The sequence below is a fragment of the Benincasa hispida genome, chromosome 3 (genome assembly GCF_009727055.1).
Source record: "Benincasa hispida cultivar B227 chromosome 3, ASM972705v1, whole genome shotgun sequence".
Taxonomy (NCBI): domain Eukaryota; kingdom Viridiplantae; phylum Streptophyta; class Magnoliopsida; order Cucurbitales; family Cucurbitaceae; genus Benincasa; species Benincasa hispida.
The window spans coordinates 4,926,144-4,952,803 of record NC_052351.1 but is presented as its reverse complement, the minus strand read 5'-3'; the positions used below and the strand labels follow the sequence as shown (position 1 = coordinate 4,952,803).

General features: G+C 33.6%; 2 protein-coding genes across 3 annotated transcripts; one reads left to right on the top strand and one right to left on the bottom strand.

Annotated features, from left to right (window-relative positions):
- Window positions 1-5,186: 5,186 nt before the first annotated feature.
- Window positions 5,187-12,432, top strand: LOC120073082. Its single transcript, XM_039025692.1, has 4 exons — window positions 5,187-5,232; window positions 10,782-10,837; window positions 11,837-11,985; window positions 12,079-12,432. The coding sequence occupies exons 1-4, from the start codon at window positions 5,187-5,189 to the stop codon at window positions 12,275-12,277; spliced, it is 450 nt and encodes a 149-aa protein (XP_038881620.1). The 3' UTR covers window positions 12,278-12,432.
- Window positions 12,433-13,181: 749 nt separating this feature from the next.
- Window positions 13,182-18,826, bottom strand: LOC120074674 (GTP-binding protein ERG). Of its 2 annotated transcripts, XR_005481039.1 has the most exons (9): window positions 18,186-18,826; window positions 17,662-17,751; window positions 16,913-17,058; window positions 16,501-16,659; window positions 16,349-16,415; window positions 14,967-15,074; window positions 14,748-14,887; window positions 13,463-13,781; window positions 13,182-13,298 (listed from the first exon to the last, which is right to left on the bottom strand). XR_005481039.1 is itself a non-coding variant. In XM_039027883.1 (8 exons), exons 1-8 carry the CDS (start codon window positions 18,681-18,683, stop codon window positions 13,697-13,699), a joined length of 1,293 nt encoding a protein of 430 aa, XP_038883811.1. In that variant the 5' UTR covers window positions 18,684-18,826; the 3' UTR covers window positions 13,182-13,696. The 2 variants fall into 2 exon arrangements, 1 of the variants encoding a protein (XP_038883811.1); XM_039027883.1 differs by having other exon boundaries at window positions 13,182-13,781.
- Window positions 18,827-26,660: the final 7,834 nt, after the last annotated feature.

Sequence of the window (26,660 nt, the reverse complement as noted above, 5' to 3'; positions counted from 1 at the left end):
TGTGTAATAGCAAACAGAACTTATCTCTAAGTTTCTATTCTTGCTTATGCAATCCAATTCGACTCTCTCAAGCCTAGATTTGGTTTTTAGACTACTCTCTCAAGTATACCTAAATGATGAATGATGCGCTCATAAGACAAGGTAATCACATAAAACATGGTTGACATAAGATTATTCCTATCTCTAGAAACACTGCTTACTTTGTTTAATGCGTTCCACCACTTACCCTCCTGGGCAGTTAGCTACCGCTGATCAACTCATAGACAAGCATTGCTATAGCATCGCACTAATCAAATACGATTTTCTCATAACACTCGCGCAACGCACACCTCTCAGTGGTTTGCTACATGCTTCATATGTCTATGCCGCATGATTAAGTATGTGATACTCTAGCAATCTTACTTAGTTGTGCAATGAAAGTAAGGAATGATAAGAAGAGATAAATGAAGATGGCATCGAAGGAAATAGAGAAATGCATTGATCACAAAATATATTAATCTCTTAAGCCATAATGTAATACAATACAGAGACAAAAGAGTGATGGAGAGTCAGATGTAAGCAATGTCTTGCGTCCATCAGATGTGTGTCAAGGCTGTCGGTGGTGCCATGGATGGGCAGTGGAGTAGTCTCTCTCGAGATCTAACCCCGACGGAGCTCTGGTCGTCACTCGGAATGGTTGAAGGAATGAAGAACTCTCAAGACTATCTTTTCACGCTTTGGTCTGGATCACAAGGATCTGCCTAAAGGCAGAAGCTCAAATATTTGAAGTTGTGTTCCAAGGCTTTTATTTGTAGAGTTTGATCACCGACAGCATTAATGGTCCTTCTCTAAAATCTGCAGCTAACGACAGGATGGACCTGCTCTGAATCTCTACTGCTAACAGCGTGGTAGGTGAAATGTCAACATCACCTTTTGATACTCCCGAGGTATGCATTCATGTTTGGTTTCCGAAGTATCAACGCATTCCACCACCCTTACGTTCATCCCTCTATTATGTTTATTACTCTATAACCGCAACTTCTATGCGATGGATGCATGCGGTTAATGGCCGCAACATCCATGCGGCGAACGTATGTGTCCGCCTCTGCGATGGAGAGATTCCCTACATGCGATCGACTCCTACGTTGGCTACAAAAATAGACAATTAGACGTAAAATAACGCATAATGGTGGGTTAGTCGAGATTCTTAATGCCGATCGACGCAAGCTCATTTTCTTATGAATTCTTAGTATAATCGCCGCATATTCTACTTAACAACCCTCATAATTCTAAATAAAAGACTTATAATAACGTACATTTCTGCCTGTCATCAATATCTTCAACAATGTGATGGGGTTTATAAACACATCCTATGCCTATAAACTTATCTTTGATTAGTTCACCAACTACTGCAGTCGTTGCTTGTCTATAGTCATGATTTAAAGTTCCAATAGAACATATGTGTGACTGCATATACTTCGTGATCTTAAATATGTCACACCCTGAGATTTTCACTGCATGAAGGATGTACTTACAATTATCCTCTATACGTTTAACAGTAAACAATTACTTAGTTGACTTCCTTATCTTATATTCAAAATTATTGTTTATGGACATAATAGACAATCTCATTTTTAAGTCACTCTTACTAAAAAAAAAAAGTTGATAAACTTCAACATCTATCTTAGACAAAGAGGTACCAGGCATAATCAATTCCCTCTATGATATAAAGAAATGGAATTCAATCCTACTGATCTCTCATTAACAGCCAATGCAGGTCTACGCACCTCTGAAAGACCACAGTCCCTAGAATTCAATCATGCTAATCTCTCATTATCAACCATGAAACGATCACACTCTTCTAAAGGACCACAATCCATAAAATTTAATTCTGCTGATCTCTCATTACCAACCATGAAAGGATCACGCTCTTCTGAAAAACCACAATTCTTTGAAATAAGTCTTCTTAATCTCTCATTACCAAACATAGGTTCGTTACATTGAGTTTCTCTTTCCAAGTCCCATGCATGAATGTTGTCATTGTCTATTGATAATGTTGATGGTTGAGTATTCATAGAAAATGGAATATCACCCTCTTCTTGATTAAGCTCATATGATACCTCGTATTGTCTGTCTACCTCTGTACCATCATAACTCATATTCACATTTATGTCATGGTTCGATTTTAGTGTTACATATAGCTGAACTCTACAAAGATCTTCCTGGAAAAGAAGGAAGCGAACATCACCGTCATTCAATATACTGTGGAAGGGCTTCATAGTCAAGCTTATATTTAACTCTCATAACAACATCAAACTCTGAGCAACTTACATTTGCAACCCTATAAATGTGAGCTTTAAGTTCTTCATACTTCAATGTAATAGGCACAATAATTCCTATTAGCTCGCCTCCAACATACAAATTTTGGTTCTCATCCCAACACCTCCGTATCAAATTAGTAGACACTTTTCTGTCATCCTACAAAGTAAGAGCACATTTTTTATTAAGCAGATGAATATCATCTAATACACATGGATTTCTCTCGCTGTCGCTCTCAATTGCTCTCGCTCTTGTGATTCTCGTTGTCGTTACCTCTCGTTGTCGCTATCTTTCGCTCGCGTACTTTCACGTTGTCGCTCTCTCTCCACCTCATTGTCGCTCTATCTCTCTCCCTCTCGTCTTGTTGTCGCTCTATCTCGCTCTTTCTCTACCTTTCTCGCTGTTGCTCTGTACTGAATGTCATTACAGTCTTGGTGGGTTTTAAGTATTCTGCAATGCGTTTAAGTGTTAAGTGTGTTTGTGGATGTTGTTGATGTATGTTTACGGGATGATTGCCTCTATTTAAAGCTTTCTTTACTTTTACAAAAGTTAATTTGTAAGGGCTTTTGATTTTTGGGCATTATTAACTTGCTATCGAGTTTGTATTCAGGTTTTTGTTTGTTTAAGTCGTTCATGATGAAGCTTCAGATGCAAGGAGTTGTTGTTTGCTTCGAGGAAGAAGACGAATCATTGGTCGCATCGTGTGGCTTAAGCTAAATGATTGTTTAGATTTGGCTATGCAATCATGTAGAAATGTTCTACTCGATCGTGTAGTATTTACTAAACGATCACATAGCTAATGCTACGCGATTGAGTAAAGAGTTTACTCGATCGTGTTGTGTTGGCTACTCGATCGTGTAGACACTCTGGGTAAACAATCACAGAGTATATGATACTCAATGCATGACGTGCGCACTAAACGATCATGCAGGCTAGCATGCTCAATGCATAGTCACTAGCTACACGGTCACTCGGTATACGATACTCGACGCTTGCTACTCACCGTGTAGACAATCGTGCTCATCGCATTGTCGTTGGCTGCACAATCGCATGGCATGCGTTACTCGATATGTGTTACATGATCGTGTGGACTTTCATGCTCATTGCATAGTCCTTAGCCACGTGATCAACGCTACACGATCTTTTATACTTGATAAGCGTTACTCGACGATCTGAAGGAGATGCTACATGATCAAGTGACGAGGCTTCGAACGGGCAGTTCAAGACCTAGTTCACCTATTTGAATCAGTTGACTCGATTTTTTTTGTAACAGTTAGCTTTTAAATTTCGATTTTGAGGCTAATTATCCTGATCCATCAAATTTTATTTAATGTACATGTGATGTATGTTTACTTATATGTCATAATGTATGTCATATAGTTTTAAAACCCACCATAAGTTATGTATTTATTCATGCATCATCTTTATATTATAAGTGTTAGAATATAATAGTTTGCATGATTAAATTACATTAAAGCATATTCATGCATCATCTTTATTATAAATGTTATAATATAAGGATGTATGTTAGCATGTATACTTAGTTCATTACTTATTATATAAAAGTTATATATTAGTAATAAATGAACATTGCATGAAGCATGACACTTAGGTTTATTTATAAAAGTTATAAATACCTTGCAAATGTCTAGCTTAGCAATGTGAATGGTTTTAATTGTTTCATTCTTTATAAGTGTTATAGTTAATGAAATTAGAATTATAATCAATAAGAAAGAGTTGCATGCAAACTTAGGCTTCAATCATGTTTTAAAAGAGTTCTAAAATTTGATTGAGATAGACCTAAGATCACGGTTCTAATGAGATTAGAAACCTAAGTTTGATCTTTTGATTCGGTTTAATAGGATTAAATTGACTAATAAAAGATTAAATATGTACCAAATCTACCTATAAGGGACCTTTTGGCTAAGTCTGGTTCTGGCTAGGCTGGGGTACTTAAGTCGATGGAAATGTCGCACCCCTACCTGGGAACCTACCTAGAAAGGTGAATTAAATATATTTGTTGCATACATGCAAATTTGATGATAGTCTGTTAAAGTGTTTAATAAGACTTGAATCAAACTTGTTTAATCATCAAAAGCAAATGTTGTTTTTTAGCAAATTAAACAACCACTTAGTTAAAATCAGTAGCCGGATTTCTAAGTTAATAAATTCCTAGGAAGAACATTCAGTGGGAGGTAATTGGGGTATATGATACTTCGCTTTACCTCTACACATTTCTCCCTAAAAAGTTCACACCATGAGATCTATCATCGGCCTTGAGGCACCCTAGGAGTGTCTCCCTAAAGGATAGCGTTTAGGTAGGTCAATACCAAGGTGAATGGAGAGAACGTTCATAGTAAATGGGAGTGGGACGTGTAACAACATATCCCTCAGTCTCTCTCATTAGGTTGGATAAAGTTTTCATGCATCGCCTCGAGGCACCCTGGGAGTGTCCCCCCTAAAGGATGGTTGTATTTGCACAACTTTTTATCTGATCTCCAAAAATGGATAGGGTTGCTTTAGTCTCTTGTCCTAATCTGCTTTTTCCCTACGGTGGGCGCATTAGGGCAGGACTTTAGGGCCTAAAATGAGGGGTTACACTTACACTGAATTGTTAAGGATGTTAACAAATTCTAGACTGAACAATGGTAATTGTTAGATTCAGTTACAAGAAGTTGTTTTTGTCTAATGGTTGAGATTGTCTCATTCTAGTGAAAGGGTACTTGATCACCCTACGACGACTTTTGTCCTGCATCATTGGAGCATCATTGCAAAATAGATGTCACTTAGGGTATAATACAACTGTTTTGCCCAAACTTAATTGGTGTTAAAAGTGGTAATGCAAGTAGACTCATTAAGTTTTTTCTTTTTTTAGCAACTTTATTATAATGGCAACTGTTACTTTATCGCTTTTAGCTGCCAATAAAATGAATGGTGAGAACTACGCTAGTTAGAAGAATACCGTAAACATGATACTAATCATCGATGACTTAAGGTTCGTCCTTGTGGAGGATTTTCCTCCTATTCCACCTCCCAATGCTGCTCGAAATGTTTGAGAAGCATACGAGCACTGGACACGGGCGAATGAGAAGGCCCTAGCATATATCTTGGCTAGCTTTAACGACGTTTTGGCCAAGAAGCATGAGTCCATGATCATTGCATGCGAGATCATGGAGTCCCCGAGGGGAATGTTTGGACAACCGTCCGCGCAGCTCGGGACGATGCGCTTAAGTTCATCTTCAACTCCAAGATGAAGGAGGGTACATCTGTTCGTGAACATGTTCTAAACATTATGGTCCACTTCAATGTGGCGGAGATGAACAAGTCGAGTATCAATGAGGTCAGCCAGGTTAGCATTATTCTAAAGTCGTTACCAGAAAGCTTCCTTCACTTTGTAATCAATGCTGTTCTGAACAGAGTTGACTACAACCTTACAACTCTACCGAATGAGTTGCAGACATTCCAATCCTTGCTGAAAAGCAAGGAGAAGAAGGTTGGTGAGGCAAATGTTGCTTCATCATCCAGAAAGTTCCATAAAGGTTCAACCTCAGGAACTAAATTTGCACCTTCTTCTTCCAGCACCAGCAAGTGGAAGAAGAAGAATGGTCGTCAAGGGAAGACGCCTGCTAACCCACAATTTGGCTCTGATACCAATTGAATGAACTCTAAATATAGAGGACTTGTGAGAAGAAGTGGATCGTTCCAAACTCCATTATGAAAGAACTCAAACATTTACAATCATATGGAAAAGATTATGCATTAAAGATAAATTGCAGCATGCTTCTTATAAAAAACAAAGGATAGAGTGACAATACCTTTGAAGAACTCTTTCTTCACGTATGTCCCTGTTGGATCTATACCAGCATGCAGTGGAAGAAATCAGGATCCATAAGCATTCTAATTCATTAATTTTGGTTGAAAAGAAACATGCTAAAAACAAAGTTTAATGGGTTTCATAAACATACCGTGGCTGAACCAACGAAATCTCCATTTCCAGTTGCAAAATCCTCCAAATCTTTGTGTAGACCACCACAAGATCTTCCCTACTATTCTCTTGGTGCTCTAGATTGAGTTGTGGGACTCAAAATAATCTAGAATCGAAGGGAATATGGAGAAAACTCACTAAACAGAACCCATTGAAAAAAACCTTCTTCATTCGAATTTTTCAGCAAAAATTCAGTCGGTTCTCCTACCTTTCTTCACTCTAATCTCTTCAATATATTGCAGACTATCATGCAAAGAGATGTGTTACATGGGATGCAGCTCATGCTTAGAGTAAAGCAAAGGAGTAGGTGGTGGATTCTTTGTGAGCAAGTTGAAAAAGACTTGAAAACCCATTTTTCAAGTTTTGTGTAATTTTCAATTTCCAAAAATCCATTTTGATTTAAAATCATATTTTATTTCTAAAATAAAATTTTATTAATTTTAAAAATTAATTTCATAAATTAATTTTCTAATAAAATTTATTAATTTTACAAATTAATTTCATAAATTAATTTTCTAATAAAATTAATAAATAATTATTTAAACAATTCAAATAATTCTAATTAATTTAATATCTAATATTAAATTAATTTTTACACAAATTCATCTTCATATATTTAAATCATATTTAAATATATTTTCTCCAATTCCGTTTCATTCTAATTTGAACGTTTCAAATTAACTTATCACACTACTCTAGAGCTAATCCATTTCTGAGCTAGTAAGGAGACCTCATGGACCTACAGATCATGGGCGCCAATGATCCGAGATTAATCGGCTAAACTCATTAGACCGATCTAACCTCCATTCGTTAACTAATGGGTCACTCCACTAAAGCACATAGTTGAACTCCCCTCACTGTAGATATATTATGTCCACTTGATATAACCATGATTAGTAAGTTAACCCTTCACAGGTTGTTTGCAATAGCGGCTGGGTCAGATATTTGTTTTACCCCCGAAATTACCTTTTGTTCTTTAAATCCCCACTGATCCCCTAGTGAACAATTGTTTTATGATCCAATCACAAAACTAAGTCCCTCTCATGCCAAATGAGAGGGAGGGATCCCTTGTTCAAGCCCCATAATTAGCACTTAAGGGAACAAACTCTCTACTATCCCTAAAGTGAGTAGGAGTGAATTTCCTCTTATACCCTATGTCCCCAGCTATCTATCCAGTCTTACCCCTAAAATGGCAGTCATATTGGGCCGGCGCTGTTGAGCCAACCTTCACCTATGCAAATCTAAGGGCAATCCCAGATAAACAAGAGTTCATAGTTAGCTCAGAATTAAGGTCAAGTTACCTAGGTCATCACTTTGAAATAGTCAGTCTTAAACAGTAAACAACGTTATAAAGTAAGAGTGACTCATTCCGTGGTCCGATCTTGTACAAACTATTTTGCATAAGGACATCCCCACTTCTCATATCCAATATGAACGAATTAGGATCACTTCGTTTGTAGCACTTTACACTCCTTGTAACAACTACAGAGTAGGTCGTATCCAATAGTGTTACCAAAATAAGATACCCAACCCTATCCATGTACTATAGATCATTTTGACTATTTACTCGAACCTGATCCACCTTTATGTCTCCACATAAAGTTCAAGTACTCATCCAATAGTCAAGGGACTTTTAGGTTTATTGGATTTCTATTCAAGCAATAGATCTATTCAATAACACCTTTATTGAATTTTCAGAATAAGCTCCATTGTTTACATAACATGAGTTTTAGGACATACAACCAACAATCCCTCGATCAAACTCGGACGCAACAAGCAATGGAACTTCCTCGAACACCAGCGAGTAAAACTCTCCTCGAACAGAACTAGACACCACCACAAGATTACCTTGGTATTCTCGATGTGAGAATCTAGGAGTTGTGGGCCTTAACTGATTTTGGATAAAGGGATGGATTAGAGTAGACGATCGAGTATGTGATCACACAACTGTGTAATAGATGAAGTCTATCGTATAGACTCGATGCTCGATCGTTTAGGCTCTGTAAAGCTATCGTGTAGTAAAACTCCTTTTACTCGATAGTTAATCCGACAACTCGTTTTCGTGGAATGTGATTCGAAAAACTATTTTTTATCTTTATCCCACTTAGCCATAAAATCGTACAACCACCCACTAAGGTAGTTATTAGAGAAAAAGAAATATCAATTATCATATAATTAATAAATTATAAATAAATACAATAACTAACTTATCATATTATATTTATAACCTACAGCTTTAATATTGCATCATATGCAATATATAAATCATAGTTCTTTTTCTATTTTTCTGACATTTAATATAAATCATATTTATATTAATTCCTCCAATCAAATAATAATGTATCAAATACATTATATCAATTATATCATATATAATTTAATTAATTTAATTATATCATATATAATTAAATTTCTTCTTGTTAATTTGAACATTTCAAGCTAACCCAAACACTGATTCTCAACTTGAATCCATTGAGCTACCAAGGAGACCTTATGAACCTGTAGCTTGAAGCTCCAACGGTACGTGAATAACTGACTAAACTCTTTAATCACGATATCTACCATCCATTAACTGTCGGCCACTCTACTAAAGATCGACAATTGCACTCTTCGCACTATAGATATATTTTTGTATCCATTGGATATATAACCAATTAACAGTACAATGACCCATTAACTGTCAGGCACTCCACTAAAGACTGACAGCTGCACTCTTCACACTATAGATATATTTTTGTATCCATTGGATATATAACCAATTAACAGTATAATGACCCTTCATAAATCACTTGTAAGTACAGCTGGACCAAATTATCGTTTTACCCCTGTAGTTACATTTAACTCCTTAAGTAACACTGATTCATCTAACGAACAATACATCATAGTCCTACTATGACTAAACTCTTCTCGGGCCAAGAGAAGGTGTGGTGCCACATTGTTCAAGCCCCATAATCAGCCCTTAAAGGAGCAATTTATCTATTTACCCCTGCTTTGGGGAAGGAGTGAATTCCATCTTGTGTAGCTGAATTCCTAACTCTCCAATCAGACGAATCCCCGAAATGGTAGGCTTGTTGAGTCGGCGATTTGGTCACTCTCACCCATGCAAATCAAAGGATCACTCTCATAGGCAGAAGTTCACAACTCACTCAGGATTAAGTTCATGTTACCTATAGTCATCCTAGTGAAATGAAAGTCTCAATTATGAACGACGTTATATAACGAGACTAAACATTTTGTGGTCTGATATTATACAAACTCCTTTGTATAGAATATCCCCGCTCGCATATCTAATACGAATGATTAGGATCAGATCATTTGTAGCACTTTACAACATTTATAACACCTACAAAGCAGGTCACACTCATAGTGGCATCAGGATAAGGTATCCCTCCTTTATCCATATACTACAAACCATTTAGGTTATCACTTAAAGCATGATCCACTTGTATGTCTCCACATACATGCTTAAGTTACAACAATAACCATGGATCTTAGTTTATATGTTTGTGGTTAATGCAATTAAAATATCTCATATTTCATAGACTGAAGTGAATAAAATATCATATATTATAAATCACAAAGTATTTGTTCATATAAGTGTTTACAAACTATAAGACCCTACGAGATTTAGGGCATCAATCCCCACTCTCCACCTTTCTCGTTGTCGCTCTCTCTCTCTCCACCTTTCTTATTGTCGCTCTCTTTCTCTACCTTTCTCGTTGTTGCTCTTTCTCACACCTCTTTCGTTATGCTATTTACGTACCTTTTTTGAGACCACGTTCTTACAAACACAAATGAAACCACGTTTCAGAAAAGCCCGTTCTTTTCTGAAAACTCCGTTTGGTTCCAAAAAACTTCGTTCTGGAAAACCTTGTTCAATAAATCTTCGTTCAACGAAATGACAATTCAAATGAAGTTTAGATTTTAAAGAATTCACCATTACAGGTTTGCTGTGTGTTAACAATTTTAAGTTGTAGACAGATGATTTCGTGAAAATTGTCAAATCAATCATACAGTGACAAATCACATCATGATGGAAGATAGACAGACAGCGAGAGCAAGATCTATATAGCGAGAGCATGACAATTATCATGGAAAATTCTTGTAATCTCAATTGACAGCTTTTTAAAAAACCAGGTCATTCGGCATTATGGGCCCAGATATTATGTCATTGGCCCAAATTTTCCCTTTTATAAAGGGAGAGAATTTGTGGTGACATATTAAATAAAAACAGACAAGCAAAATTGAAAAAACATAGAGGTTCGGAGTAGGTTTGCCAACACTTCAAATAGTTTGATAGCATATTCTGCTAATATTTGGTTTTTGACTTCCGTGCAAATGAAAGATCAATTTTTGGAATAGAAATCGAGTTTTATTTCAATAACATTTCATCGTTTAGGATTTTCAATTTAAATCTTGGGTGTTTCTTTCTTTTTGGAGTGTTGTGTTGTTTGTGATATCATAAAACAATTGAACTTTGAAATCTGACTACATGCAGGAGTTGGAGAAACTATTGCTACCTTGAATGCTCAAATTCAAAGGACTATTACTAAGGTGATTTATCCATAGCGTCAAGTGATATTTCTTCATTAGTTATGGATATTCAGTTTTGTTTTGTTTGTTTTTTTTGGGGTACTGTTAAAATACCCTTGAATTTTCCCCTACAAAAAAAAAAAAGGAAAATTTGCATAGTGCAATTCTTTCCTTCTACCGTATGTACTTTTGAATTTTTAACATCTGAAAATACTTGTTTTAGTTACTTCAAATTTGAACTATTTTTATTTTATGAGAAATAAGTAACCTTCATCCTCGTCTTCCTCTGCCATTGGAATTTCCTCCGGAACTCGTAGGTGTCAATCAAAATGCCCCAAAGGGCTGCCATTCTCTGATACATGGACTCCATCTTCCAAGAAAAAGCGTCGCCCATTCTTCCTTCCTGATTCAGTTTACTTTTCTCACCAAATCCATCGTTCTTCGGCAGTTCCCTCTGTTTCATGATTCATCGTTTATATTTATTGAGGTGGATCTGTTTTTTTTCTGGACTGCACATGTGGCAGATTCTTTCAACAATTCCCCAACAGGGCATTCATCAATACCTAAGGTTATTAATTGGATGTGGAAACATTCTGATGATCCGTAAACTATGTCAAACTACAAGAGAAATGCTTGCAGATGCCCAGACCAATTTTCACTCTGTACCTCTCGTAATCTGCCCTTTAACGCAGTGGTATGTTTGTGAGGAGTTGTCAGGGATTTGGAACAAAAGGATACAAATAATTAGTGAAGCAACTAAAGATCAGCATTGTATTTGTCATGTTTGTTACTTGATGCACTCGTCGAAGGAAGAGCTAGTAACCAATCATTCGCTTCTCATGTTTGGTATTTGATTGATTCAATGTTCCTATTCTTTCTGTGAAGTATTGATCTTGTACATGTTTTATGACCCCACCACCACCACAAGAGAGAAGAAAGAATAATTGAAGCTTTATATTTTTTTTGTCCATGCTTTCATCTTCTTCTTTTTGTATTCTGCTAAGATTGATTGTGCTACAGAGGAAAAAACTTCGTGGACGTAAGAGGGACTTGAAGGCTTTCGATCTCTCTGCTCTATCAGAGTCTCTTCCTGGATTGGAGGCTTCTGAACAAAAATCTTCTGCAGCCAAGTTGTTGAAAGTAGATTGCAAGTCTAGGCTGAAGTTTATGTATGTTTCTTGCTTGTTACCATTGTTTGACATGTTTAATAGTTTATCTTTATTCTTATGTTTTGTAATTATGGGTTCGTTTTATTATATCAGATTGCAGGAATCAAAGCAAATAGTTAGAGTTCTTAGTCATCCGAAATTCCTGGCAGACCCCTTGGGATCTATTCAACCACATTTAGAGACCATACAACCAATTGAGGAACTGAAGAAAAAGAGGAATATAAATGGTAGCAAGAAAAGGAAAGAGGAGAAGTCGAAAGCCTCTGCAAGACCTTCGACTATGGAGATGTGACTGATCTCTCACCACCCTCCTCAGTTGAAGCTTGGTAAATACATTTATGGGTATTTTAGTTGGTAGAACAGTTCAGTTCCCTTGAGCTCCCTCCTTCCTTTGGTAGCTGTAGGAGGAATCTCTCTTGATTCCAGTAGAGGATTATTGTTTATGAAACAATTGTTCAACTAGTCATTTTCCATAAGATTATACCTTTCCAGACTATTTTACATATTATAACTAATCCTCAGTTGATTTCATAAGCATTTTGATTTTACTAGCACAGTTATCTGACTCCATTGAAAAGGAAAGGAAAAAGAATGTAACTTTGAATGATACCATCAGGAAAAACTAATTAAAATAATACTTAATAATCTAGCTTTAATTTTTATTTTTTAACATGTTACCTTATTTACATCAAGATGACAGCTCCTTTGGAGACGCTGCCATTTATTTTAAACAGTTATCTTTAGCTGAAATAATGGTCTTAAAAACTAAAAATAATCAAACTCAGAGATTGGTATATTAAAATTTTGTGGCAGACATAATCTTGTACGAGTTAATTTGATCAAAACTTAATCCTACACACTTCAAACAATGCACAACATTACAATACATATGTTGTGGCTTGACATATTTGATTCTATCATTTTATTGTGTTAAACTAATTACCAGACCTTGACATTGTAACGATGGTGGCGATTTTATCTATTGTCTTTTCATAGTTTTACGGTCGTCATTTAAATATTAAAGGATAATATTTCAAAATATACACACATTTTATTTAAAATTCGTGTCTCACCACATCCACATCATATTTGGGTCGCATGTAATGTATGTGCTTCTTAGGCTACAGACTCTGATATCAATACGAGCCACTATCATCAATCAGATTTGAGCCCATTATTAAAGAAGGAAATCAGGCTACCAAATAACAACCCCCTCCTTGAATTGCAAAAAATCTGAGTATGTTCTAAAACAATATTCTGTCATACCAAAAATTTCTTGATTCCCAGTTTGTTGGATACCAACGCCAAGATGCCTATTGTCACAGAAATTGAAACACCTCGCATTATGCTTACAGTTACAACAATGTAATAAAGACCAAAAAATAATCTTTTTCCGGTAAAATCATGGGAAAAAAAAAAACTAGAATTGTAGATCAAAATCTATAATCTTCCACAAGCCAGTTCTTAATCTCACTACCTCATTTCTCACCGGCTTCATGACCAATGTCGATTCTTCTCTTCTTCATCAAAATGCATTTCCATTCTTTAAAAACAATAAACTGATTAACGTCTCTGAAGACTCCATCTTCCCGTCCATCATAAATTAAGTGGAAGATATCTGCAAATCTGTGATAATCGACAACAATTTTGTATATGTACAAAGGGGAACTATAGCCTTTTTCCGTTCAATTGGTTGAAGCAGGCAGATGCATCATTTAAGTCTAACTTGGAGGATGAGATGCACTTGTTTCTTGAAGATAGACCTTAGTTCTTCATTTGCTTCAATACCTATTCTCCTGAAATTGGGAACAAGGCAATCTGGTGATTAGGACGACTAAAATTAGCATGGTTGGTATTCAATAATTGTATGGAACTCTCTGTATCCCCAGATGGATATGAAAACTAGGGGAATGTTGGAAACTAAAGATTAATACTTCGATTTTATGGAAAACCAAAAACTTAATTAAAAAATTAAGTCTCCGTTTGGTACCATTTTGTTTTTTGTTTTTTGTTTTTGTTTTTTAAAATTAAACCTATGAACACTACTTCCACTTCCACTTCCACTTCCAAATTTCTTCTACTTTAAAATATTATTTTTGTTTTTGGAATTTGATTGAGAATTTAACCATTGTACTTAAGAAAGATGCAAAATCATTATAGAAAATGTGGATGAAATAGGCTTAATTTTAAAAAACAGAAATAAAAAAGCAAATAATTACCAAACGGGACTTAAATGAATAAAAAAATGAGAAAAGTATAGACATCCTCCAATTCAAAAGGCAACGAAGATTACAAAAGATCAAAGCTCATCATTAGATGAAAAGTTTTATGTTTTTAGTTGGATCAAAATAACCATCTCAATTCTAAACTTAAGTTATGTCTGAGAGTGATATTGAAATGATTAAAATAACTCTGGTTAGATTCAAAATCACTTTCGAACATGCTTTTAGTTATTCAAATGTTTGATTTTACATTTTTAAACATGATTTTCACACAAATTGATTTTGAATGAATAAAAACATGTTTCAAAGTGATTTTAACGTTATAAAAAGTGACCTAATAATTTTAAAATCACTCCCAAAGATGTCCTAGGAGATTTTAGAGACAAGTCTTTTAAACTTTATATGGAAAACAGCGTCACATTAAATCTCTTATTTCCCAAGGGAAATTTATTTTATTAAAAAAAAAGACTAATGATGAAACTATAGAAGTTACTTATATACTGGTTTGCAAAAGTAAACATTAAATTAATATCACTTTACCCAATTTTAGAGCCGTTTTTCCCCACAAGAATTTTGCGCTGACTTGGTTTGTTAGTGATCAAGTGTTGCTCAATCCTAAGAGAACCATCTCGAAGTTCTTTCCAACCAACCAGGCGATGTTCGATTCCATAAGGAATTTCCTGAAATTAGAACAGAGTTTATGAACCAAAAAGAATTTCTTGGCCAACTCAGGAAAAAAGAAATAATGATGATCTCTACCTGATGCACGTGGTCTAACAACCGCTCCCGGACAACTTCAAGTGATATGTTCTTCATCATTTCTTCATTCATAGTGCATGGATCTTCATCCCAAGGTCTTTTGACAGCCTAAAAAGGGAGGGGTAAGCCAGATTTAAATGCAGGTCTAAGCTAAATGAACATAATAATTGGCTGGTGACAATTGACGATAAAAGATAGAAAAAAAATTGATAAAGCCACCCTTAAACTATAGGAGTTCGTTACATTCAAAACCTCAAAGCTTCAATTTGATCAATCACCTTCAAAGCTTATGAAACTGTTGCATCTAAGCCTCTAAATGTTGCGAAATGCACAAATCAACCATGAACATGAATTACAAGTGTTGTTAAAACTAAACCCTCCAACTATAGGATTGTTAAAATCAAACCTAAACTCTTAACATTAGTTTTCTTAAAACAAGACAATAGCTTAACATCAATTTGAACTTTTAATGGTCAATATATAGTTTTTAAATTTTTTAGAGTTGAAATTTTGGGTTAAATCGTAACACTTTTATAGTTTGAATGTTTGATTGTTATCCTTATAACTTAGAAGTGGGTTGTGCATTTTGCAATCTTCAAGGCTTATTGTAAAATACTCAAGTTTAGGGAGGTAATTCATTGATCAAATTAGAAGTTTGAAGGTGTGGTTGTAACAGCCTCTAGAACCTATGAACGACTTTTGCAGTTTTTCCTATAAGATAAGTTCAGCATCATCATCAAACTTATGAAAACCTCAAATGCCAGATGTAAATGATAAGAAAGTGAAAGTCGATGAACACAAATTAGATTTTAAATCCTATTTTTTTATCTCTAAACTCTTAAGTTTTTTCCATTTTATTCCCTAAAATTTTAAAATGTTTATTTTGATCCTTGGACTTTCATGCCTGCTCCACTTTGGTTCCTAAAATTTCATAATGTCTATTTAGTTCATAAACATTTTTAAAAAAAAACAATTTTGGTCCTTGCATTATTTTTCAATCTAATTTGCACTTGTCCAATGCTCATCTAATCAGTATGCTTGAAATCACACTTATATTAACATCTTAGCACACATACACAAAGCTACATTATGACCAAAATAATAGTTATTTTTAAAAAATTTAGAGACCAGAATAGACATTTTAAAAGTCCAAGGATAAAAATGAAACAAATATAAAAGTTCAAGGACCAAAATATATAATTTCAAAGTTTAAGGACCGAAATGTAACATTTAATTTCAAGGACCCGAAAAGGATTTAAAAATATAAATTAACTTATTTCAAGCACAGATAAGTTTAAGACAATTAGGAATATTCAATTATCAAAGTGCAGAATCCTCGATAGGTACTGAATAATAGCAGTGAAACCAAATAGGAAACCTGCCTGTTCCGTCAAATATTTTGAAAGATCTTTTACTCCAGCTCCCTTTAGACCCGAGATCATGAAGTACCTATACGAAGTTTGTTCTCTTAGTGAAAACAAACGTTCAAGAACCTTTAAGCGAGTCAACTTTCTGAAGCAAGAATCAATAATACCTTTCATATCCGGGAAGATCTTTAAATTGTTCTGCAACTGTTAACAAGTCTTTCTTGTTTTCAACTAAATCAACTTTGTTCATACATAATACACGCTTCTGTTTTGGGTGTGGTGATGCTCCCATTCGTTTGATCAATCCTACCACCCTCGAATCAGGCCTATACAAAATCCAAGAGTCAACTGCTAAATCATCAGGGTTTTCCACAAGACTAGCATAAATGGAGCTACAATCAACTCAAACTATAACAAAGGACAGAAGTTTTTTAAAAAAATACAAATTTTGTGTAATTCTAAAATTTCTAAACCGTTCAAGGAAAAACTAGGAAAATCTGTAAAGCTATGGTTATCAAGTTTCTTATTTGAGAACCGTAGATTCTATAACATTTGAGACTAGAAGAAATTACTACTGACCTTGTAAGATGTCTATGGACGTCAAAAATAACTATCAACACATCATAAAGTTCAACTGAACTCCAAGCACTTTGCACACGAGCTTTCATATCTTTATAAGGAAGTCCCTTGCTCTTTAACATTAGCCCTGGCGTGTCGAAGAAACACTGAATTGGCATAATGAATAAGGAAAAGTCCGAATTAACTAACTCTGTAGTCTGTGGCAATAAAAAAAATAAAGAACAGAGCAATATTTCCTCACAAAATATCTCAAAGGAAAAGGATCTTTGTCACCAATCGTGAAACATACATTATTTGAAGAATAAATTAAAAACAGTGACAAATCTCTTTCAGATGCATAATTGAATTTAGTTTTGAAAGGAGCCATTATATGGGAAAAAATCAAATCAAATTGAATGAACACCTTCAATACCTATGGCAAATTCAATAAATTTCTAACAAATATTCAATCATATTAAAAATAACTTGAATTCTTCTCACAGTAACATCACTACTCAAATCTCTGAAAGACGACACAGCTATAGCTTTTATGCACTAGATCATGTTCATATAGGCAAATGTATTCTATTTGAAAAGGCAACATCGCTTTAGCCAAGAGCAAAGGAAGATTAACACATTCTCCAATGAATAAGAAAAAACTAGGATACTACGAAAGATCGAGAAACAATTCCAACTAGAAGCACTAGGTAAAAAGTAGCAACCCATCTTGTAATTGAATCGTTGCAGATAAATAAAAATATAATACATACAATTTGGGTATCTCCTTTAGTCATTATTCCTAGGACTTCGTCAGTAGTGGTATTTGTCTTCCGTGAAACCGCAGCGACTTTAGTTCCCACCTAAACAAAAAAAGAAAAAGAAAAAAACAGAATTACTTTTTTCAATCTCTCATGTCATAATCAATAAGCTGATTGCTTCCACACAACCACCTTCATAATAAGAAACGTCGTAACTAAATAAATGAAGAATTTCTGATCAAAATAGGGGGAAAAGGCAATTCTGCATTTAAGGAAACGGACAACAATCGGTTTAGTATACAAAGCTAGAAAGGACGAATAAAAACCATAAAATTCTCCATGAATCAGACGAATCTGCAACAAACGAAGCTATATCAAAACAGACGTTCTAATACTAGTTCAGCTGAGCATATAAAAAACACTTTCTCCCATGCTCTAAGCAGCCGTAAGTTTAAAAAATCATATGAAAGATGCATTGGTCGTAAAAGTTAGCTAAAGTTGTGCAGTCCAGAGGAGTAAGAGCTTAAAGAACGAACCATATAATTGGTCAATGCGGACTTGCCAGCGTTTGGTGCGCCAATTATCCCGACTGCCAGAGACTTCTGGTCTTCCTCTTTCACGGTTCTCTCGTCATCCTCTTCGTCATCGTCAGCAATTTCCAACGCCGCCTCAAGCAGAGCCTTGGCAAGCACTCTTCGTCGCCTTTCGTCCTCCTCCTCCATTATCTTGTATTTGATTCCCTCGGAATCTGTCCCAGATATCAGTTGGTCGGCTTTTGCCCTATATTTCTTATCCCAACCGGAGTGAGCCTCGGTTTTAGTACTTGAATCCATGTTCGGAATGGCGAACTGCGAACTATCAAAGACAGAATCGGGGGCATTTTCAGGGTCGGAGAGAGTAGGGTTGTCATTGGAATCGTCTTGCTCAGGCTGGGCAGAGTAACATCGAGGGGAAAATATTGGATTCAGGAGGAAAGTCTGGTGGGATCGAGGAGGAATCGTGGTGACTATTCTCAGAGCCCTTAAAGCCTTCATCTCAAATTCTCATCAGAAGAATCAAGTCCTCGAAAGAAGAAGATATGAAGAAGCAAAGCAGAGGATTTGGGTGTGTGCTCACTGCCGTCGGGGTTTTTGGGGTTTACAACGTTCCCTGCTGTCGTTCCACACTTAGCGTTGCTTTCATTTCATTTTATATAAACAGATATATATTTTGACCCCTAAACTTGTAAGAAATATGATTTCAACCCTAAAATTGTAATTTCATCAAAATTTACTTCTAGCTTAGATATGCTTAATTCATTTTTTTTTTTAAATAGTATATTGCAAATCTTAACTTTAAACTTAGTAACATGATCTTAAACCCAAATTTTTAACTTCATCAAAGAAGTATTGTAAATTTTCTTTTTGAGAAACAAAAAATTATTATAATTTTAATCCTGAAAAATTATTTCCAATGACAAAATTACTAAATATATTCACAAATAATAGCAAAATATCACATTCTATTTGTGATAGACCGCGATTGTCTATTTGTGTCATAATAGATACAAATTAATTTATTGTTGTCTATCACGGTCTATCACAGATAGATTATGATATACTGCTATTATTTATAAATATTTTGGTTCATTTTTCTATATTTAAAAACAACTCTTTAACATTTAAATAAATTCTCAATTCAAATATTATCTTTGTATTAAATAAATTAAAAGCATATGTATGATATGAAATGTGCAAAATTTTAAATAAAATTGTCATTAGAGAAGTATTTTTCGTTGAAATATAGAAATTTTGATAATGTCATTTGTTACTTAACTTGTGCATGGGCCAAACTTATTTTGATTCAAAACTTTATTTTACTGAAATTTCAATAAGATTATTTTAATTCAAAATTTTTCTTTAAAATTGATGAGTAAATTAGTAAAAGTTGAACCAAGAATAAGAATTACGGTAATGATTTAAGTTCAACCGGACAAATTTAGCGCTAAAGTTGAATTATTTTCTTTTTTTCATTTTCTTGTCATCTAAATAATTGAAATTTATAGAAACTAAGAAAAGAAAAGTTAAATATCATGGGTTTTCAAAAAACCAATAGTTTTAAATGTAAAACATTCTATTTCTTAGTCCATATTTTTTTAGAAAGATTTCTGAGTCCTTATTAAGTTTAAGGGAAAAGGTCGATGATCATGATATAATATGGAGTTTAAATTGCAAAAACTACCTCTCAAATATGGTAGTAATTATAATTCTACCCTTACATTTGTAATTTTAAAAATTGAATCATTAAAAATTATTTCAAATTATGTCGATTGTTTTGGGAGCTGAGTTGAGATACAATATCTGGAATTTATATGTCCATGGAGTTCATATGTTTGTTTGGATGCAAATACAGAGTTATTTGATCTGAGTTCATATATATGTATTATTTGGTTCGGTTTTTTTAATTCTAAATAATCTGTTTTTATATTGACTTTTTTGTTTTGAAACTTTTTTATTCAACAATTTTACTCATTTTTGTGTTGAATAAAATATGAATTGCAGATTTTTTTTTTTTTCTTTTAGTTTTTAAAGTTCTCTATTTCTTTCTTTCTTTTTTCTTGTGATGAACAACAACTAACCTACCACATTTCTTGCGGAAATATAGTTAAATAAAATGGAAACTCAAAGAGAAATAAAAAAAAAAAATTATTCTTAATTTTTCTCAATGAATTTCATATCATTTTCTTCTTCTTCCTCCTATTGTTGCTTAATATTTTAATTGTCATGATTTTTTTAAATTGAATCTTCATCGTCATCCCAATGAAATGTCACCACATTTTTTCAATAATTTTACTTCGAAATCCTTCAAATTTAGAGTATCATCAGAAAACAAATCTCAATTTTTTTTTACTATTTCTTACTAGGAAATAGGAGTGATATTGGTTCAATTTTCTTTGGTTTTAAACTAATTTGAGAATCAATTTAGCTAAAATAGGAACCGAACCAATATCCAATAAATAGTAAAAACATTGGTTCGATTTTTCTTTGGTTTGGTCATATGCAGTTTGGTTTTCGATTTTTTTCTTTTTTAAAAAAGTTATAATTTTGTCCATTCTCCTATTTTTAGTCCAATGTTACTCCTCATGTCATTCACATCATCCATAATCACCTATGAATTATCAAAAGTTACCATATTAGTCAAATAGATCTCGGAAAAATTACCGCACAATTGGCAGCAAATGATGGTTAAAACAATCTAAATGATTTGTTTACCTTTTCCCTTCAATACTTCTCTTGACATAATAGGCATGAAGATTTCATTTCAAATTTAAATTTTATATATGCCATCATCGTTGAATTCTTATCTTTTTGTAATTGTTTTTTTTTTTTTTAACCTTCCATTTAGTCTCTCAAGTCAAATACACATATAGAGAGAGAAAGATTGAGAGAGATGAAGAATGCAAGCTTAAAGAAAGGAAAAATGAGGAATTTTGAGTTTATTTAAATATATTTATATCTCTTAGTTCGATTTGGTTTTTTGGTTGAATTTGTCAAACAAAAACTAAAAGTAAAGCCGATAAAAAAATTCTTAGTATTCTCCAAATTCAAATCAACCTATCTAATATTTAAAAAACTGCACCAATCTATTGGCTCGGTTTGATTTGGTTTGGTTTTAATCAATAATCTTACAATATAGTTTAACAATCATCAGTCTTATAATAGTCAAAAAGTGGTGGTTAAAGTTGATTATCAAGGATGATTTTTGTTGGAATTTGTAGTTGGAGATGATTTTCGCATTCTGAAGTTGGTTGCATGAAAATGGTATTGGAGTTGGTAGCCAGAGTTTTTTCGTCGGAGATGGTTTTCAGAGTCCAAAGTTGGTCGCACGAAGGTGGTCGTCAAAGTTGATCATCGAAGATGATTTTCACCGGAGTTTGCGGTTAGAGGTGGTTGTTGAAGCTTGAAGTTGGTCACATGAAGGTCGTACTGGAATTGGTTGCCAGAGTTTTGTTGTTGGAGGTGGTTGTCGAAGCCTAAAGTTAGTCGTCAGAGTTGCTCGCTCGAAGGTGGTCATTGAGGATGATTTTCGTTGAAGTTTGTAGTCGGAGGCGGTTGTCGGAGACTACCAATGTGGTGTTGGCTTTTTGGTCATTAATTTCAGATTAATTAACTTTAATAGAAAAATCTCGAGTTGATGATGTGGCTGGTGAGTTTTTTTTTTTTTTTTTTGGAGTGCATATAAAGAAAAATGCACTTAAAAAGAAAATTGAATTTAATATTATTTAATGTTTGTGTCTAACGGCTAGTTTTTGGCACATATTGAACATTGCTTTTTGTTAGGTTTTGAAAGAAATGGCTTTAAAATATATATATTATTATTTTATTATTTTGTTTGCGACTAGTTGAGTTTAAAATCTCTACCATTGATTTTTTTCCCCAAGATCTAATGGCTCAAATTAAATGTAGTTTTCAACAATTTTTCTTCTCTATTTAAACTCATTTTCTTTTCCAAATCATGACAACAATTTTTATTTTTTCAGTTTTCCATGACTCATTAAGTCACCATTGTTGCTCTCCCTCCAAACTTCAATTTTTCTCTTTTCATCTCCTTCTTGAGAGAGATATTTTATGTTGTGAGGATTGATTCATTGAGTGCTAGACTTGTAAATCCAGTTTTTTAGAGCGTTTGTCGAGTGTGCTATTTATTTTTCCAAACTATTATAAAGGTTCTCTTGATCCCAAAAAAAGAGTCATTGTAACGGTTTGATCCTCAACCATGGAAAGGAGAGTTTGTTCTTGCGCCTGAAAAAAGAATGTTATAGTGGTTTGACTCTAAATCGTGAAAAGAGTCAAGTTCGTAGTGACATATTCAAGAGGAGCTTAGGAAGTGGATGTAGGCCGGTTGTGCCGAACCATCATAAAATCATGGTATCAATTTTTCTATCCCTCTTTTATTTAATTTTGTAATTAATTTATTATTATTTTTTGTTTGCATGAAATTAATTGCTAATAATTTATCCTTGAAATTAATTGCTCACATTTGTCTATTTAGGTTGGTTGAATTTATCTTAGCATATTTATATTACCAATCTTATTATGAACATTAAATTGGATATTTGAATTTATTTGCATGAATTAATTGTTTAAATTATTTGTTAGCAAAAAGTTTGTTAATTTGTTTAATTGGGTCTATATTAGGAAAAAGTTTTAATTAGTTTGATTAAACCTTATTCACCCTTATAGAGTTACCATACCGATCCTACAATTGGTATCAGAGTCAGTTATTCTTATTTGTATTTTAAAAAAAATCGTAAATCATTTCGGATTAATACCCATTGTTTGAGTTTTTTTACTCCTACAATTGGTATTAGAGTAGGTAGCTTCTACGTAAAATATTTTTCAAGTATTATTTTGATACCTAAAGCATCTTCTTAATATTTTAAAAAATTATTTGAAAACTTTATGGCCAGGATTTTATGGCAACTTTAGAAAATCATTATGTTGATAGACCCTTATTCTTTGATGGAAATAGAATGAAAAAATTTATGTTTGCTATTGATTTTAAATGTTTTGTATATCGGTGAACATGATTTAGGTAAATTTGAATTGAATAATGAATTACTTACATTTAATGCTAAAGTCATAAATATGTGATAAAATCTTAAATTTTGAATGTGCATATGATATTTGGAATCTCCTTAACAATATGTATAGTTTAGAAAATTCTCCTTGTAGTACTAATCATTTATTTGATGTGAAGGAGAATTATATTTCTAATCACCAATAAAAGTTTCATGAAATAGAAAATGAAAAATATGATGATTCATCCTCATACTTAGTGGCTCATTCAGATAAATATTCCGGTGATGCAAGTGATGTAAATGAGGTAATTCAGAAACCCACTTCTTATGACGAACTATATGATGCATTTGAAAATATGCAATGTAGTCTTGAAAAGGTTAGCTCTAGATATTAAAATTATCAAAGAAGTATAAGATATTGTCTATTAATAATTAATCTTTGATAAAGGAAAATATATGCTTAAAAAATGGAGCCAATAATATATTTTAGCATGATTCTTGTTGTGAAGAGAAATGTGCTTTGATTGATAAGATTAAATTCCTTGAAGTTGAGAATGATGAATTAAAATCCCTGTCATGTGAAGAAACTTGAAGTGAATGACTTGAGAAATTAGAATATTTATTTTTGGAATTAAATGATGAAATTGCTAGTTTAGAAAATAAAATTAATGATTTGGAAACTAGCAATATAGCATTAGAAAAAGAAAAAAATTATTTTGTTAATAAAATTTAATTTATTGAATGTGTTAAAGAAAGTAATAAGAAATTGACTAAAAATGCTAAAAAAATTAGATAAAGGTAAACCTTTTAATAACAAAAGGAGATTAGAGTATGTGAATGAAAATCCAATCTACTTCTAAAAGTACTCATTTTGTTAAAGTCATTCCTTATATGACTCAAAATGTCATATCTAATATGCCTAATTTTGTTGAATTGAAATTTGTGTCAAAACATGAAAAAAGTTACACATATCTATGGAAATTCAAAATTTGTTCATAATGTGAATTTTGTGAATAGACATAAAAAAGCTAGGCCTTTCCATGAAAAATCGAAGATTGTACCTCATTATTCCCACGTCAAAACTAACTGTATGCATAGTGGTAAATTTGTGCATAATGATGGTAATTTTAGAGATTTGGATATCAAAATTTGTACCAATATGTCATTTTTGTGGAGTTAAAAGTCATAGTAGATCAAATTGTTTTAAATTGAAAAAGCTCCTAACAAGAACTACTTGAGTAGAAATATTGTGAAAAATCAATTAATTAAAAGTAAATTCTTACTCAGTGTTGTATGTTATTCTTGTGGCAAAATTGATCACAAATATCATGGCTTGTTATTTGTCAAAATTGTAAGCTAGTAGTTTTGGAACTAATTTAAAATGAGTTCCAAAGTCTTTGATCACTAAGAATGAGGTTGAGTTTTCCTTGTAGGTGTGATTCAAGAAGAAATTGTTGTTTGGTCTTCAATTGTGGAACTAATTCAAATTAGAGCAACCAAAAAACTTGGAAAATTGTCCAAAATAACCCCCTTGAGTTTTCACATTTCAAAAACAGCATGCTTTTAGAAATCCGTAGAATTGGTTTTTCTCGAACCTTCTTGGGCAAGATCAAGCCCGAGATTTTGTTTGAGACGTAATGAACTCAAATTACCCAGTCATATAAAATGTTGAGAATACTCCTTTCTTTTAAAAAATCCTTTTAGATACACAAAAACCCTTTAGACGATCCAACTCCTCAACTCTCCCGAGATTTCCCTACTTTTTGTATGAAAATTTTCTTCTCCATAGTTATTTGCATCCTTAAGCTTACTTATTTTAGAGATATTTCCTTATTGAAGTATATTGTTTCATTTATAATTAATCGAGAGGGGGTGACTTAATTGAGAGTCTCCTTCGCCACTTGAGCCGTATGCGGGGGAACTCGCACATGCGGTTCTTATGGCAACGAAAAAAGGAAGTGGCAAAGGGTCTTTTTCGTCTTTATGATGTATAGTCTAGGATTTTTGAATGTATCTAAAGTATATGGATCAATACTCCTAACTCTTTTATATAAAATGAAGTCTGGTTTGATGATTGTGTATGTTTCAATATTTGTTCCTTTTTGTGTATTTAGTCTGTTATTGATGATTTTCTGGAATTTTTTCCATGTTATTTCGATTGATTTTTTTTGAATTTCGGTTGAGATTTGATGAAGTGGGCCCAAGATATTTGGATAAGAACCAAGTTTATTACCTTTGAGTTTTCGCAATTGTGTATACGATCTTGGGGTAAATGTAGCATGAGTTCATCCTTGAGATTTTATAAAGAATGAGATGAAAACCCTAATCTCGTGGCACGCCGATGTAAATGGCCCTAGTTCTTCATTATTCGGTCAAAATCTCGGGCGAGTTTTCCATTGAGTTCTTCACTGAGATTTAAGCATGATTCTATATTTATGTGTATTATTTTGTTGTTGTTTTGCCTACTTGATTGTTAAGTTGGATGTATGGCTTGTGGTCTGTGTGACAGGTGGCATTGGTGACTAGGATCCGTACTTCTGACCATTTTCCGAAAAATCTAACTTATTGTTCTCATAAAAAAAAAACAATCTTGAATATTAAAAAGAAGTTAATACCTAAGCAGTTGTATATGTTTAGGCAAATTGTTTTTGGCTATTTTTTTTTTATGTGAAGTTAGTTTTTAATGGGCCTCTATGTCATTATATTCTTCTACGGGAGGTACAAGAGGATAGGGAAGATGTTATTAGTTTTAAGTTGCTAAGGAAAAATGTTTCTTTTGGTCGGGACGAGTTTGATATTATGACAGGTTTGAGATATAGTCCCAGTCATGAAGTTTATTTTGATCAAAATAGAGCTCTTAGGCTCAGGAAGTTGTATTTGGGAGATAGGTCCAACATGAATGGGATTGAGTTGGATAATGTTTTCCCAGATTATCAGTTTGAGTGCGATGAAGATGCAGTGAAGATGGTTATTTGTTATTTCATCGAGTTGGCTATGATAGGAAAGGAACGGAGGCAACAAATGGACTGAACCATGTTGGGGTTGATTGATGAGTGAGAGGACTTTTGTAGTTATGACTAGGGTCACATGATATTCATAAAAACTACGAGTAGCTTAGAAGGTGCACTCAAAAGGAAGGTGGCAATACACAAGAAGAAGCCCGCGAATAATAATTCACCTGATTTATACAGCTTATACAGATTCTTGTTCGCTTTCTAGGTTTGTTTAATCTTATTTGTTATTACTTTTTGACTTTATCAACACTTACCAGAGGTGTTTGTTTTTTAGATTGATAGGTTTGGGCATATGAGATAGTTTCATCCCTTAGCAGACAGGTAGTGAATAGAGCTTCGGTTGATGCAAAACCATGCATCATGAGATGAAGTTGCACGTATTCACCTGGAGCAAAGGTGATTCATACATAGGTTTTTGGATCTATAGTGGTAAGTCA